The following is a 16,710-nucleotide window of genomic DNA, read 5'->3' on the forward strand; positions in this document are numbered from 1 at the left end:
GTGTCCGCCCTGGTGGTGGAGAGACCCAAGATGAGTGATTCATCTGCCCAACTAGTCTAAAAAACTCCATGTGTGGGTGAGTGACTGGAGTGGCTAAGAATAGTCCCAGCTGATGGCCAACTGGGTTTTCAATTGCCTGGCCTCTGGCTGAGAGTAGTCCCTTTCTTATGGGAAGGAGTCTTATCACTTGTCTGAGGTAGGTTCTGAGGCATCTTCAACCTCCTCATGTTCATAGTAGACTTGCTGTTATCTCTTGCAGTATTTAAATGCCTCCAGTGAAATAGCAGTTGTTCCCCTGGGTGGTGTGAGTCATTGGAAAGCAGGAAAGCAGCCCAATGTTCTGTACCCATTCTTGGTGGTGGAGACAGGGAGAGAGAAAGGAGAAACTGTATGGGCGCCCCCATCCCTACCACGCTGGCCATAAACACCCACCATCTTCACCCTCTCATGCCTTCTGTCTGACGGCTTTATCTTGCCTGGGACTCATCACCAGGATATCCTGGGCACCCCGGAGCATGGGACATTTCAGTTGTATGCTGGTCTTATTTCAAACTTCATAGAGAAAATTCCTCCTCCTTAGTCTTCTGGCTCCTGATTCTCTGGCAAGAGAACTTGTGCAGCTGTGCCTCCAGGGTGGAAGGGAGGTCCTATTTCAGTGATGAAAAACTGGCTGCTGAGATTGAAGCCAGTAAACATCTCATAGATTGTCATTCTCAGGGAAGAGCCTTCCAAGCAGGAAGGCAGAGGCTCACAGTGCTTACTCTTCCCTTCCTGACCATGTTTCTGTTTAAGTTCTTGTAAGTTTAATCACCTACCACCAGGACTCTTAAGCAGCTCAGCATGGCTGCCCAGAATTAATATTAAAAAGCTACAATTTAATGAGAACCAACTCTAATACCCAGCACTGAGATAAATACTTTATATTTATTATTATGCAGAATTCTTAAGGAACTCTGAGGCATGTGCTGTGGGCACTGCCATCACCCTTTTCATTTGTAGGAATTGTAGTATGACCTGTTTAGATGTCCCAGGTAGGAGAGCTAGTACTCCTAGTGACAATCTTTGTTTTTTATATTTCCATGCTAAGTGTAGCCCAAAGAGACAGTTCCTCCATTGTTAAGGTTGCATTTTTTCTCAATAGTAGTTGAGTGCTTGCCTTGAATTTCTTTTTTTTTTAATGGTCAAAAAACACTTTTATTTATTTTTTTCTTTTTTTTATTGGTTGTTCAAAACATTACAAAGCTCTTGACATATCATATTTCATACATTAGATTCAAGTTGGTTATGAACTCCCAATTTTACTCCAAATACAGATTGCAGAATCACATCGGTTACACATCCACATTTTTACATAATGCCCTATTAGTAACTGTTGTATTCTGCTACTTTTCCTATCCTCTACTATACCCCCTCCCCTCCCCTCCCATCTTCTCTCTCTACCCCATCTACTGTAATTCATTTCTCTGCTTGTTTATTTCCCCATTCCCCTCACAACCTCTTATATGTAATTTTGTATAACAATGAGGGTCTCCCTCCATTACCATGCAATTTCCCTTTTCTCTCCCTTTCCCTCCCACCTCATGTATCTGTTTAATGTTAATCTTTTCTTTCTGCTCTTCCTCCCTGCTCTGTTCTTAGTTGCTCTCATTATATCAAAGAAGACATTTGGTATTTGTTTTTTAGGGATTGGCTAGCTTCTCTAAGCATAATCTGCTCTAGTGCCATCCATTTCATTTTTTCATTTATTTGTGGTCCTGCATACTTTAGTTTGGTCAATATTTTTAGAGAGCTCTTGAAATTCTCCTAAGTTACATGTTGATCCTTTTTATGGGCACCCCATAAAAACAGGGCTGCTATATGCAAATCACACCATTGCTTTCTTCTTTTGCCTATGGCAAACATCACTAATCAATCAGAAATCTATTTTAGTGAGACCAGAAGCATTATTAAGATTCTTCCCTACCTATAATTCTAGATAACCATTACCAATTGATTGGAATTGAAACAAAGCAAAATTTCTTGATAATCCTGGCCATAGAGCCTCCCAGAATGTGACCATATACAAACTTTGATGGTGAAAGATGGATGACCAAAGACTGAGGGTTTATACAAAGCATCCTTGGCCCAAGGTGCTGGCATAGATTAACTTGGTACCAACCAACTTTCTATGAGACATCTTTTGCCTTCTGTATCATTGTCTCTTCTTCCTTAAGAAGCTCAACTAAAGCTTAGATCAGTGTATTTTCTATTTTCCTTCCTCACCTGATTCCCCTGGTTCCTGTCACAGATTTCCAGAAGCCAGCCTCATCATCTATGGCCACATGTCAGGTGTTTGGGTCTCCTGGAGCAAGTCACTTCTTTCCTTAGATTAAGAAGTAACAAACTCAATGAAAATACTCATGAGAGCTCATGGATTTGACTTTCTGGAAACAAAAGTGTGATCTTATAAAAAAGAATCTAGCAATTCCCATTGATGCAGGGCACATTCAGGGCTTTGAGCACTATAATGGAAAAAAAGTGGGAGGTAAAGAAATATGTATTTCCTGAGAATCACCTGCGTGCCATATCCTTCATATCTGAAAAAATCCTTTAATTTAACAAGCCTGGGAAGTAGACATCATCTCATTTCATCCATTCTAGGGCGTACCTTGCATTTCAATATTTCTGAAATAAGGATGAATCTTGTAATAAATATATATTTTTCTTTGCCTCAAATTTTAATTTTCCTCAAAATTTGTGGATTAATACTGCATCTAACATTCTTTCTATCCAAGTAATATGAAATTCCTCACATTTAGCACAAAGAAAAAAAAAAAGCCTAGAAAAGGTGGGAATGTGGACTTGAACCCAGATCTGCCTAACAGCAGAGCCATAGCCTTGGGTAGGCTTAGGAGCTATGATTAAATATGGCTCAGTGCAGCATATACTTAATGCAAATCCATTGCCTATTTCCCCCCTTCCAGGAAATGTGGTCTTTGGAGAGCCCATTACTGCCAGCCTTGGTACAGATGGAACTCATTACTGGAGCAAGAACTGGGCCAAGGCGGCTGCATTTGTGACATCCCCGCCTCTGAGCCCTGACCCGACCACTCCTGACTACATCAACTCCTTGCTAGCCAGGTTGGTGCAGGATTGTAGAGCTACAGGGGTTTTGTGGGGGCATCTTGGGGCCAGCTGGGATGGGGGCTGCAGTTGTTCCGTCCACCAGCTAGAAGTTCTCCTGCAGGCTTGAGTACAGAACACAGGCTCTCCCCCATTGTATTTCAAATGATAATACAGTCACAATGTGGGTAATGGTCACAGCAGTGAATACCTGTGTGTGCCCAGCTAGGATGAAACTCCACACATGATCTCACCTGCTCTTCCTAGCAACTTTACAAGTGAGGCTCTGCTATCCCCAATTTACAGATTAAGCAACTCTAAGCCAAAAAAGTTAAAATAATTTGCCTAAATTCAAATAATCAACCATGATGACACTTAGCCAAAATTATAGGGATACTCATTTGTTGCTCTGTGTACATGTAAGATCAGGCCATCACTCCTTTGAGGTCCTTTGGTTTTGCTACAAATGAGATGATCTCATCCCACCCCCTCACCTTCCAGATGAGGTAACTGAGCCTACAGAGGGGAAAAAGCTCATCCAAGCTCACACAGACAGTAAGGATTAGGAAAGGGATTTCAAACTCTGGCACTGGACACTGGACTCTGGTCCCCGAGGGGCCCCAGCCATACCATCTGTTCACACAGAGCTCTTCTCCTTTTCCAGTGGGGATCTTCAGCTCTCTGGCAGTGCCCACTGCACCTTCAGCACTGCCCAGAAAGCCATTGGGAAGGACAACTTCACTGCCATTCCTGAGGGCACCAATGGTGTGGAGGAGCGGATGTCTGTCATCTGGGACAAGGCCGTGGTAAGGGACTGAGGTCATGACGGTGGCCAGGACCCAAATATCCATGGGCCAGATCAGAGCCTCCTGTACCAACCAAGCCTGAGGCACAGCTCCTCCAGCCTGCCCTGGGGAGGAGGCTCAGGGTTTGGGTTGTAGGGACTTACCTTCTAGTGATGAGTCCTGAGGTCTAGGATTCTAAGGAGACCTTCATCTAGAATGTTAAGAATTCAGAACCAAACACACAGCTCTTTCACCTCCCTGCATGCATCATCTGCAGTTAGAATACCAGTGAATCAATTCTTTTCATTTGGAGCGTTCTATGGCTTCTTTTGAAAGGTCTACACATAGCACTTTGAAATGGTAAGCAGTGATTCTGTACCCAGTCATCCTGCTCATCAAGGATGCCCTGTATTGCGAGCATGAGATCATCCAGGCTGCTGTTTACCAATGTCTCTGGCAAAGTGGCCTCACTTTTTAATTGTCCTCATTTACATCACAAGGGCTGGTAAAAGAAATAGCCAAGTAAATAAAGACCTCTCCAAGATTTTAGTAAATTGACTGAAACATCATTAATAATAAATTCATTATTAAGTCAATTACTTCCCTATATTCAGCACCAAATAGAATACATATGAGCTAGTGCCCCATTCATCTACATAGTTAACCCATGGACTCACGTCTCTTCTCGGTCCCCAAGAAGCTCAAGGCTAGCCTTTAAATGCAGTTCTTTCCTTACTCAGGCTTTTTATTGAAAAGGTAAAATATGAAACCTTTTGTCTCTTCTTTCACATAGTTAAGCTTCTGTATTTTTTTACACTGTTCTGTATTTGTGAATGTATGTACATATGTATGTAGGTATGTATGCATGCTGGCACTCTACAGATTTGTTTAAAAGTAATACACATCCTCCTGTGCTGCATAATGACATTTAGGTCAATGATGGAGTATATAAATGGCCCTGTAAGATGATCTCACTTACTGATAGCCCAGCTTGGTTTGTGTAAGTACACTCTATGAGGTTCACGCAAGGACAAAATCACCACCAACAGTTTTCTCAGGACATATCCTCATTGTAAAGTGATGCATAACTATATTTTGGAGTTGCCAATGTAATATATGCTTAATAAAAAACACTTGGAAACCTCAGACAAGCATGTACATGAAAAAAAAAAACCTCAAAATTCTGCAACCCAGGGGTAACTATTATTGTCACCGAGGATCTTGTATATTTGTCCTACGAGCACATAAATACACACACACATATCTAAAAAGTCACATCAAAATCACATTTCTTTTTACTGTGAACTCTGTCTAATCCTTTTTGGAATTATAAGAGGTAAATAAGTAAATGTATATACATATCCAGAAAATGCATTCTGCTGGAGCATTAACTTTCATCTTAAACCACGAGTTTACCCTCTTTGCCTGGTTAACATGACAGCCCAGCTCTTCCTGGTGAGGATTTGTGCTCACTAATTCATGGGTACTTCTTTGGATTTCTGATCCTCTTCCTTTGAGCCCAGAAGCCTCGCATTTGTTGATATAGAGAAAGAGATGGATATATAAATTTTTTGTATTTCAATAGGCCACTGGGAAAATGGATGAAAACCAGTTTGTGGCTGTGACAAGCACAAATGCTGCCAAGATCTTTAACCTGTATCCCCGCAAGGGAAGAATATCTGTGGGTTCTGACAGCGACCTGGTCATCTGGGATCCAGATGCTGTGAGGATTGTCTCTGCCAAGAACCACCAGTCGGTGAGTGTGGGCTGGCCAGAGTGCAGGGATGGAGAGTGCCTGCAGAGAGCTTGGCCATGAGAAATTCGTTTGTGTGGTGTGCCAGCATACTTAGTCCAGGGATGGCTGCAATAATGACCCATTCCCAGATCTTAGTGGCTTAAAACTCAAACTGTTTGTTTCTCATTTCTGCTTTCCAAAGTGGCACGGCAACAGAGGGACTGTGTCACTCAGGGATGGACAATGATGGTGTCTCCACCTCTGCCCATACTCCTGTGATTGCTGAGGCTTAGACAGACTCTGTGTTTTGAGAGGAGGGGAAAATATAAATATTTTTGTCACATTCCTATTCATGTGGAAGATAATAATCAAACCTAATACCTTCAAAAAATACTTATTAGTAAAATAGCAAATTTTTTTTTAATATTTATTTTTTAGGTGTTGATGGACACAACACAATGCCTTTATTTTTATGTGGTGCTGAGGGTTGAACCCGGGTCCCTCCCGTGCTAGGCGAGCAGCACTCTACCACTGAGCCACAATCCCAGCCCAATAGCTAATATTTTTAAGCATTTATGTTTCAGGCACTGTGTTTTTAGCTCATTGAATTTCCAAAACACTCTCCCACAGACAGGTACTTTTATTACCCCCATTTTATAGATAAGGAAATGGAAGTACAGAGAAATTAAATAATGTATGCAACAAGTCAATGGTGAAGCTAACATTGAAACCGAGACAACATGACTACAGCTGATGTCCTTAACCACTTTGTAGTAATGTCTCTCCCTTGTTGCATAAGCAAAGCAAGTAGGGAGAAACCCATTCTGAGTGGTAACAGTCTTTGCTTAAACATCACATCATGTCACATAACATGATTTTGAGCCAGCAGGGACCCACGTATTCCCTCAATCCACGCTCTCAACACAAGACTCCATGTAGAGCAGCCCTGGTGGTTTTTCAGTTTCTCTTTGAATACTGCCAGCAACAGAAACTGACAGGTACTTGAAGATCTTTATCAAGTTTGGACACTTTTCTTTGCTAGAAGCCCAGTCTTTATACTTTGTAAGCATCGGTTTCCTTGTGCCTTCTACCCATGACAGCTTGCAGACACACTGTGAGCTATTCCTGGCTTACCTGGTGACCCATTTCCTAGGGACACTGAAGACAACACAAAAGGTAACCTTGGTCTTCTTTTCCTTTCCCTACACCCATGCTGTTGCTTTGCCTCACCCGTCTCTAGGCTGCAGAATATAACATCTTTGAAGGGATGGAGCTGCGTGGGGCGCCTCTGGTCGTCATCTGCCAGGGCAAGATCATGCTGGAAGATGGAAACCTACATGTGACTCAAGGGGCAGGCCGCTTCATCCCTTGCAGCCCATTCTCCGACTATGTCTACAAGCGCATTAAAGCCAGGAGGAAGGTAAGGAGCAGGTGGAACCCCAGAGGTGGGGCAGGGGCTGTGTGTCCCTTTCAGGTTCAGGGATAGTGACCACCACGAGTTTCAGAGGGGCCTGCATTCTCCAGACCCTGATAAAGAAAACTATAGCAGTGATCTCATCTTCAGGAACAATACACAGACTTAACATGCTATGGAAGGGAGTTTGAAAACATTTGGCAAAAAAAAAAAAAAAAAACTTTTTTCCAAATGACTTCCCTATATTTAATAGTGCTTTTATTTAAAAGAATTTAAAATTTCAACATTGCACTGTAATATTAGTTTATTTTTAATAAAAACAAATTACTCTTACAGGCTTAAAATGAGAAGTAGTCTGCACCTCCCTGTCCCTGTCCCAGCTGGCCCAGGATTGCTTCACAGGGGCAAATGCTCACAAACTTGAGTTATTGGGGTCAAGTAAAATCCTATTAATGTCCCTGATTTCACACACACACACACACACACACACACACACACGAACACAGGTGGCTCTAGTTAACTGAGGGATGAATGGGAAAATTCCTTTTCCCATTGGTTCTCCTCCCCTCTTCACTCTCCAGACTACCCTCCTATAACCTTAATCCAAAGCAAGATTAGAGGAGCCCTGAGATTGCAGAATTTGAGCTCCACATTCCAGGTTTTTCCTGATTGAGAAGGGAATGAAACTCAAACTTCCCTAATATCAACTCTTTCTATTAATGTGACTTAGATTCTGAAACCAAAGAAAAGCTGATGATCTGGAGTTCTTGGTTTGGGGAGAACAGATACAGCCATCATTCCATGTGTCATTAGCTTCTGCAGATTGATGAGCTTGGCTCCTGTGCCTGCTCTGAGTCACTGGCATGGAGGGAAGGATGGGCAGCAGCACCCCCTTGGAATTCTGCACTGACCCATGCTGGACTGTCAAGCGCGCCTAGCAGTGGGTCTTCCCTGCCTCCCTCAGGGCCCTGCTAAGACCTAGGTGGAGGTTGCCAGCCGACTGTACTGCTGCTGTGGGTGGTCTGGCAGTGTTTGTCTAATAGACTGTAAGCCCCTTTGGGGAAGGCACTGTGTTTCATGTGACTGTAAACCCCAACCCTTGGCACAAGGCCCAGCACAGAGTACTTGGTTGATGTTGCTGGCTGGCTCCACAGTCCAGGGCAAGTTCACAGCCACAGCTAGAGGTCAGTGGGTCAGACCACAGACAGACTCAAACTTCAGGGCCAGCCAGCTCGTCTATGTGCTGAAGAAGAGCTCCCTTGTGATCCCATCCTGGCCAGCATGTCCAGCCTCACATCATACTGCCGCCCTTCCTAATCGCTGCACTGCAGCTGTGTGATGTTTCTTACACCCCACAACATCTCTGCGTTCAGCTCTTGGTACTTGCCGATCCTCTGCCATCCACACCACTCCTCTGCATCCCCCCACTGGCTTCTCCCACCTCCAATCCCTACCCCATAACAGGGTCTTTGGATCCTTCAGAGGCAAGCTTGTCTTTCTAGAGGGCCCCTCAATGACCTCCTCCATGACACCTGCTTTATTTTGCACTAGTTCTCCCTTCCTTGAAAGTACCTTCGTTATCATTATTATATCCTGGTGCCCCACCCCCAACACACACTATTCACCGATACACTTATGCAACCTAGAGCAGACCCTAAATTGTTGAATGCTGATGTGTTTCTCTGGCTGCAGATGGCGGACCTGCATGCCGTCCCAAGGGGCATGTACGATGGGCCTGTGTTTGACCTGACCACCACCCCCAAAGGGGGCACCCCTGCAGGCTCTACCCGGGGCTCTCCCACTCGGCCAAATCCACCTGTGAGGAATCTCCACCAGTCCGGATTTAGCCTGTCAGGTGAGTGGGACAGGTTGATCCAGGGAGGAGAAAAGGAGGAGGGAAATGTCAGTGTGCACCCTCGAAGCTAGAGTGTGATCCTAAGAGCTCAGCCTGAGTGTTTTCCAGCCCAGAGCTGGGCACAGTCTTTAGGGAGAAGGTTACTAGGGCAAACAGGAAGGTTTGCTCTATCAGTGAGAGTGAAAAAAAATCAGACAAGCCATAGTCAAGTTAGAGATCAAGTTCAAACGATGACAAATTCTGCTCAGAGATCAGACCTGGCTGGGGTTAGAAGCAGGCAGAGGAGTTGATTTCCACTATGAAGTGATTTTCTACATTAACCTATGAGAATTGGGCAGTATGTTGTGTGTGGGGGGTGTTTTTTTGTTTTGTTTTGTTTTTAAAAAACTGTTCAGGGTTAAAGAACACTCAGACTATTTTTATCCTTAAATAGCAGTAGCTTCTTTTTTTAAAAAAAATTTTGTTTTAGTTGTTCAATGGACCTTTATTTTATTTATTTATACATGGGGCTGGGGATCAAACCCAGTGCCTCACACATGCCAGGCAAGTGCTCTACCACTGAACCACAACCCCAGTCCAGCAATAGCTTCTTTTAATGTAGGATTTTTATTCTAGTCTCCCTTCCCTAGTAGCAACAATGCTAATGGTAGTTTCGATTGATTGGACATTTGCCATGTGTTGCCTATATTATTAATCTTTTCTTTAAGAACGTTTCTACAAATAGAAAATAATCATTCAAGGGCTGGGGCTGTAGCTTAGTGGTAGAGCACCCACCTTGCACTTATGAGGCACTGGGTTCTATCCTCAGCACCACATAAAAATAAATAAAGATATTGTGACCATCTACAACTAATATATATATATATATATATGAAATATATATATATATATATGAAATATATATATGTATGTATATGAAAATAATCATTCAATTGCTCCATAATGAATAGGATTCATATGGGGAAAAATGTAGATTTGCATCTCTACAACACACTATTTAAATGTGAGAGAAGCAAGATAATATGAAAGAAAAGATATATTTAAAGGGAAAATCTCAGTCTATAGGGAAAGGAAAATCAGTGAAGAATGGAAGAAGCAGGAAAAACAGGGAGGAAAAGAGATGAGAGAAGTAGAGAAAGACAAAGGAAAAGTGCTTAAGATTTTATGAATCTTTGCCAGGGGTCCGGACGTCCCAGGAAACTTCGTATGTGTGTTGGACTCATTCCATTGCTCCCTGGCTCCCTTAATCCTTAAGCTTTCAGTGGCTCCTTTCTGAATGGATCCAGGCACAGGTTGATGCTTTCTTTTGTGTAGCTGCAGGGACCTGACCACCCCACTTCAAGCTGTGGGGTGTTGGGCAAGTGACTGCGGCTCTCACACTGGTGAGACTCCATGGGGTACCCCTTGAACTCTTCAACATGGCCAGCCACAATAATGCAAGCAGCTATCTTTCATATCCTTATCATTGTTGTTCTTCCTAGTATTATTATGAGCCTTAGATGAAATCTAAATAAGAACTTGGCTGTTCCTACCAGAAGGTCATTTTCCAGGGGCTAGGGGAGTGCATATGAAAAGTTCAAAAAAAAAAAAAAAAAAGCTCCATCTAAGTTTCTTGGGAGATGAGGCCAGGGAGACACTTACTCTCTTACAGGGAGACACTTACTCTCTTACATTCTTTAATCAATTTATTTTTTACCATTACCCCTTCTCCACCACAGGCACCCAAGTGGATGAGGGGGTCCGCTCGGCCAGCAAGCGCATCGTGGCGCCCCCTGGAGGCCGTTCTAATATCACATCCCTGAGTTAAGCAACCTCTCCCTGAAGAGAGGGGCAGATGCAAGAAGAGATTTTTTTCCAAGCCAAAATGGTACACCAATGTTTAAGAAGGAAAGCGAATCCAAACGGCTGTGATCTAAAGAATCAATAAGCCTCAAGCCTTATGTTTCTCCATGTTACGCTCGCTTGCCTAGCTTTACGAATATTGCTTTGTTTTCTGTTTATGCATAGCCTTGGTTTGTTTGACCCTCTCCCTCATTTACATGCATGCAATCAGACAGGCCACTAAGGTAAAAGAGTCTGCTATATTATAGTGTTGAGAGCGTGTGTAGTGCTGCATCTTATGACAAGGGGACAGACAAAGCTGGGATGTCAGGAAAATGAACAAAAGGGACACAGATTATTTGGGGTGAGTGGGTGGTGGGAGCCCAGAGCAAGATGGAGGGTGCAGAGGGCTAGGGTAGGGCGTGTAGAAGGGAGGTGGGTGGGCCAGGTGAGCTGAAGGGGTATTGTGTATTGTGTCGATGAAGCGTGTTTATTTTCATGAAAGGTGGTCACTTGTGGCAGCCCTTACTTTATCACAGTGCCCCAGGGTCTGCAGAGAAAGCGGGGATCTTTGGGTTCTGGACTTTGTCATGTCCCTCCCTAGTAGATTTTGTTCCTTTGAATGCTAATTAAAACGCCAAAACCCAACCATTTCTTCCACCTGCTTGATTATGCCAGTGTTTGCTGGGGCCTCTTTCTCAATGTTGCTTTCGAACCTTCTTTCCTGGTGGTGGGAAGGCCAGACTGGGAGAGAGCAAATGACACTTCTCTTCCTCTAGTCCTTTCTGTCTCCTTGGTGCTCTTGATAAGTAGTAGCTGAGAGCAAAGCACAGGTCTTCAGCATGGAGGGCCGCAGAAACCTAAGTTCACTTCCCTATAGACATGGGAAAAGTCACCTCTCCACAGACGAGAAGAGCATGCGTCTGGCATCCTGAGACCAGATTTTAGCTTGCGTGGGGCAGAATGAAGGGCCTCTCTTGGCAGCAGTGAGTGATGCTCTTGATCTCCTGAGATCAGGCACAGCATGACTAAAAAGGAGTTATTCACTAACTTTCACTATGAAGAGGTAATCTCAGCTTATGTGGGAGTCAAGCAGGGATTTGAGAAAGCCAGTCTGGAGCAGAGGGAGCTCATTACATAACTTGGTTCCATTTTTCAATTCTAAACCATCTATTTCCTCTTCCATTAGCTGATCCTTGGGGGGGACTTTTAGTTTCGGTACTAAAATCTCTGAGGTGAGTGGAAGTGACGTGACATGGCCTTCCTGATGGTACACATAAAAGAAAGTAGCACCAATGTGTCCATTTCCTCTATCAGGCCACCTCTGAAAACTCAGTGATGGACCAAGTTCTATGAGCAAGGCAAGGATGTACAGAACTGAGAGACTCTTATGCAGGAAGAAAATATTCAACCTGGGATCCGACTTCCATGCCGTGGGGAATACAGCTGGTAGAACCCATAACTCTGTGTACTAAGTACTTTGAAGAGAAGAGCAGGCCTCAGACACCTTTTCAGTGCTTAGGAGAAACCATTACCTCTGACTGCATGTTCTGATTTTTTTGTGTGTGTGAGGTTTTTTTTGGTCTGTTTTTTCTCTCTCTCCCTCCCTCCCTGCCTCTGGTGCTGGGGATGAAACCCAGGGTCTTGCACATGCTATACAAGCTCTCTACCACTGAGCCACACCCACCTGCCCCCTAGGCCTGTCTGCAGGTTTTAATAAGTTGAGAACTAGAGAAAAGTGAACACTTGACTACAAAATTATTTAGAAATACCTAAGGAAGAGTATTTCTCCAAGCAAGCTACTTTCTGTTCTAGTCATGAAAAAAAGACTTTCACCTCATAGTAGGGAATCTTGCTATTTTAAGGCTCTTATGGTGCTTTTTTTTTAAGGGAAACTTAAATAAAAAGTAAAATGTAGCTTTAATTTACAATTCAAACATTTGGGGGCCTTTCAAGGAACTCAGAATGACTTTCATGTACAAAGGGAGTTTGCCAGATCTGAAACATACCTCAGGAGCCAGGCTGGGCTTTAGAATAAGCGGCAGTACCAGCCATAGCCACCAGATGGAGGAAAATACACATAAATAAACTAGTCTGAGCACCCACCTGCTGTTCACCACCATCTGCTCTGAGATTACCAGTCCTTGGCCCACTAATCCTTCCAAGCCCTCTCCATGCCATGAGATAAATCTTCCATGAGCAAATGGGTCATCTGCACTGCACTGGGAGTATTCACCCAGGACTTTCTATTCTACACAAGCAGTCCATTCCGTAGGGAAAAAAAACCCTTGATGCTCAAGATGGGCAATGTTTTAGGAAGTCTCCCAATCAATTTCTCTTGCCATTAGTAACATTTAAGTATAGCAATTCCAGAGAATTCCTTGAATATACATTTTCAATGTGTATTCAATTTTATTCTGTTCTATAGACGCATTGAACAGCCCTATACAAGGGGCTTGGGGGAGAAAATGACGATTAGTCATGATGCTCTTCAAGTTCACTGGCATCTCATCCAAGTGTGGAGGGCTAACTGGGTCTTCAGTCTCACTCTCAAGATAGCTTTTTCCACCTCATCTCTTGGCCTGGCCCGTCTCTGAGGATGGCTTTGCCATCCCCCAACCTTCTTTCATTGTTTCTAAGCCCAGATGGAAATCCACTGGAGTCCTGGCTGAGAGGGTCACAGGTGTGGGTAGTTGAGGGGATATCTATGGAACTGTTGAATCAGCTACCCTAGTATGAATGTTTCTTTTTCTCCTAAGTTTCCTAAAACTAGTAGGATTATAGTTAACCTGAAAATGGCTTTTTTCAAAATCCAGTCATCCTTTGGCCTTTTGCTTTATGACTATACCCAGAGAGTCATTCTCACAAGGCCTGAATCCTTAGCCTGGACTCCATTTTGCTCACCCTGAGATACCCCTTCAATAGGATGTATGGTTCCCAATCTTGGTTCTTGCCACAAGACTCCCAGGCCTTCTCCCCTGCATAACCCCAGCTTGAGTCCCAGTTGCGCTCACGGGCTATTCTGAGCAGCCAGTGTTCCTCATAAGCTCCCCCTTTGAGAAATGGTGTGTGGGTGTTCAGTCCTGTGCCTGGTGGATATGGACAGACAGTAAATCTCCCTGTGATCTGTGCTAGCTGTGAGGCAGCTCTGGAACGTGAAGAGCTGTTTGGTTTGAACCGTGAAGAAAACTGTGTATTGAATTAGCTGAGATTAAAGACAAAAAAGAAAAAGAAAAAAAAATTCATCAAGTGACTGTTAATGTAAACCTGGTTATTAAAATAATTATAAAATTACCAACATTGTTTTCCAGGACCCTTCTGTGTGTGATGTGTCTTTCTATCTACTACGTTAGAATTGCACAATAAGACTGAAATGGTTAGTCAGCCAGGCAGGTCTGACAAAAACAGAGTTATCTGGAGGAAAAAAAAAATGTGTGTCTTATCTTTTCACTGAGTCGTTAGTTTGGGCCACAGAATTTGATGACATTATTGTAACTTTAGCAAATGATGAAATTTTTTTTTATGGACCATCAGAGTCAGTATCAGTGTAAAAGGCATCACCATGGAGAATTAACCTGGCAGAGTCCTGGACAGAACCTAAAAGGGTTGTTTTGTGGGTATTATTATTATTATTATTATTATTATTATTATTATTTTATCATCCCTTAAATCCTCGATATTAGCTTGCTTTCTAAGCATGCTCCACTTCTTTTGAGAAAACTAGATTTTGATTAAAAACACCAACTAAGCATATGCCAAAGTATATTCTTTAGCAAACTGATCTCAGGGGTCAAATGAGTGCTTGAAAGGATTATTTGCTGTGTCTACTCCTAGGAGAACAGGAAGGTACATACCACAAGTTGAAGGCTGAGAAATCCTATGATGGAGGAGGCTTTAAAACTTTTTCCAGGGTTGGGGTGAAGCTCAGTAGATGACCACTTGCCTCACATGCACAAAGCTCTGCGGTCCATCCCCAGCACAGCAAATAAACACCACCCCCCAAAACAAACAAATAAACAAAGCCTTGTCCAAATCAGGGCTCTCAAACCTTTTGACTACTAATGATACCCTGTATCATCTTTTCACCTCCCACCAAACTGATTGTGCCAAACCCTTGTGGGGAAACCCTGCTGAATCCAGTTCTAATGTGTGCAGCTCATGTTTTCACTGGAAAGGTGACACTTGCAGAAGGGCATGAGGGTGGAGGGTTGAAAGGAGGAATTTCAAAATCTACTGCAACAGAAAAGTCCAGGGATGGGCAGACTCAAGCCTGGCTGGGGGAAGTGCTGAAGGCTGACATCTGAATGCTGCCTCTCCACCTTGGCCCTGCCTGGCTTGAGTGGGTGCTTCCTTCTGACTAAAGCTCTTTCCATGAGGGGGCAAAGCTGGTCATCAGCAGCCCCAAGCTTTTGTTTTACCTCTTAGTAACCTCAGAGGAAGGAGGCGGTTTCCCTCAGCAGTTCAGAAGAGGTTGACTCTGATTGGTCTGGTTGGATCACATGTGTGCCATGAACCAGTCACTTGGCCAGAAACGCATATTGGATTAATTGCCCACACCTGGTCACATGCCCAGCCCCTGAGTCACCTAAACCATGTGGATTCCAGTATTTGTCATGCCAGAAAAGGGGATACATGCTGGGAAGGCTCTGGCCTCACTCTCAAGCCTGCAAGGCATGAATGTTTAACCCAAAGATGGGTCTGGTTGTAAGCTGGGATAGGTGGGGGAGGAAATGGGAGCCCTGGGGATGGTAATTTCTAATGAATTGCTTTTGCATGTGATGAATCCCTCTTGGTTTGGTAGGACAATGCTTTTGATACAGGAGCACAAAGTGAGTGTACCTTTTAACACAGAAGCTCAGAAACCAGATTCAAAGCTACTCTGAACATACCAGAGTTATTTTACCACCGAGGCTCCCAGTTTGATGTTCAATAAACTTTGGTCTATAGTGTCATGCAATGGCTCAAACTCAGGAATGGTGGAACACCTCTCCTTGCTCCTGACCAAGGAATGAGTGAGCTTTTCTAAGGATTTGAGCGGGTTTAAAGGGAACAGTCAACACTTACAATGAACTTAGGGTGCAGGACTCCAAAAGGAATGAGGTGGCTTTCAGAGGAGCTGGGGAAAGATACATCAACATTTTCACACCTCTGTAGGCCAGAGGTATTCAGTGGCAGAGTCACATCTAATCAGGTGGGAATGAAAACACTGAAGCGTAAAAACAAGGCCCTCTGGTTCCAAGGAACCTTCTGGAATCAACTCTCCTAACACCAACCCATCACAACAGGGATACCAACCATGTGCAAGAGATGGTGAAGACAAAAGGGACAAAGCAACATGCAAAGGTGACAACACATACTTAAAAATCCAAAAGGTTCTAGACCTTGCCCCTTGTTCAGCTGGCTGTTGAGAACAGCACAGCAGGACACTTAATATGACCTGACAATAGGGTTCTCAGGATGCAGGACTTGAGAGTCCACAAGAATTGCCTGGAGTCAGTGGTTGACTGGCTGCTGACCACTGACTTATTGTGAATTTGGGAGGTAATGGAAAACTCCTTTACTCTCTCATTGCCAGAAGTTGCTCTTAGCTGCAAGAGTTCATAGGTGCCTGTTACCTTCCTGTCCCAAATTATAGGATTTGGAACATCCACCAGCTGCCTTCAGGTGTGCAATGGGACAGGATGCTGAGAAAAGATGCATGAGCTATCTGTGAACTTGAGACAGGGTGAAAGGCAGAAGTTAGAATTCTGGACTGTGTTCCCTGAAGTGTGCATATTAAAGGAATCAGGTGTTTTTATTTTTGTATATGTGGATCAGTTAAGATGTGCTGTGTTCCTGAGTAACAGAACATCATTTCTAACACCAGCTCCTCTCTGTTAGGGGACCTTCCTCACAACAAGAAATGGAAGTAAGAGCAGGTAAATTTAGGCACCCTGATACTCTCTTTTGGGAAAACAAACACACACAAACACAGAAGTGACAAAGAAAGGTCAATGGC

At 43.6% G+C, this 16,710-nt stretch overlaps 1 protein-coding gene across 2 annotated transcripts in view; it reads left to right on the forward strand.

The window, feature by feature from the left end:
* Positions 1 to 11,360, forward strand: part of Dpysl3 (dihydropyrimidinase like 3) — a 104,783-nt gene extending 93,423 nt beyond the window's left edge. For both annotated transcript variants that reach the window (XM_046460310.2, XM_046460312.2), the window contains exons 9-14: positions 2,964 to 3,120; positions 3,767 to 3,908; positions 5,473 to 5,643; positions 6,863 to 7,042; positions 8,729 to 8,891; positions 10,610 to 11,360. In XM_046460310.2, coding sequence (XP_046316266.1) covers positions 2,964 to 3,120; positions 3,767 to 3,908; positions 5,473 to 5,643; positions 6,863 to 7,042; positions 8,729 to 8,891; positions 10,610 to 10,698 — 902 coding nt within the window. In that variant the 3' untranslated portion in view covers positions 10,699 to 11,360. The remainder of the gene's footprint in view (positions 1 to 2,963; positions 3,121 to 3,766; positions 3,909 to 5,472; positions 5,644 to 6,862; positions 7,043 to 8,728; positions 8,892 to 10,609) is intronic.
* Positions 11,361 to 16,710: the final 5,350 nt, after the last annotated feature.

The sequence above is a fragment of the Marmota monax genome, unplaced genomic scaffold (assembly GCF_021218885.2).
Source record: "Marmota monax isolate L192 unplaced genomic scaffold, Marmota_monax_Labrador192_F-V1.1 WCK01_AAM20220418_F8-fsc00006, whole genome shotgun sequence".
Lineage (NCBI taxonomy): Eukaryota > Metazoa > Chordata > Mammalia > Rodentia > Sciuridae > Marmota > Marmota monax.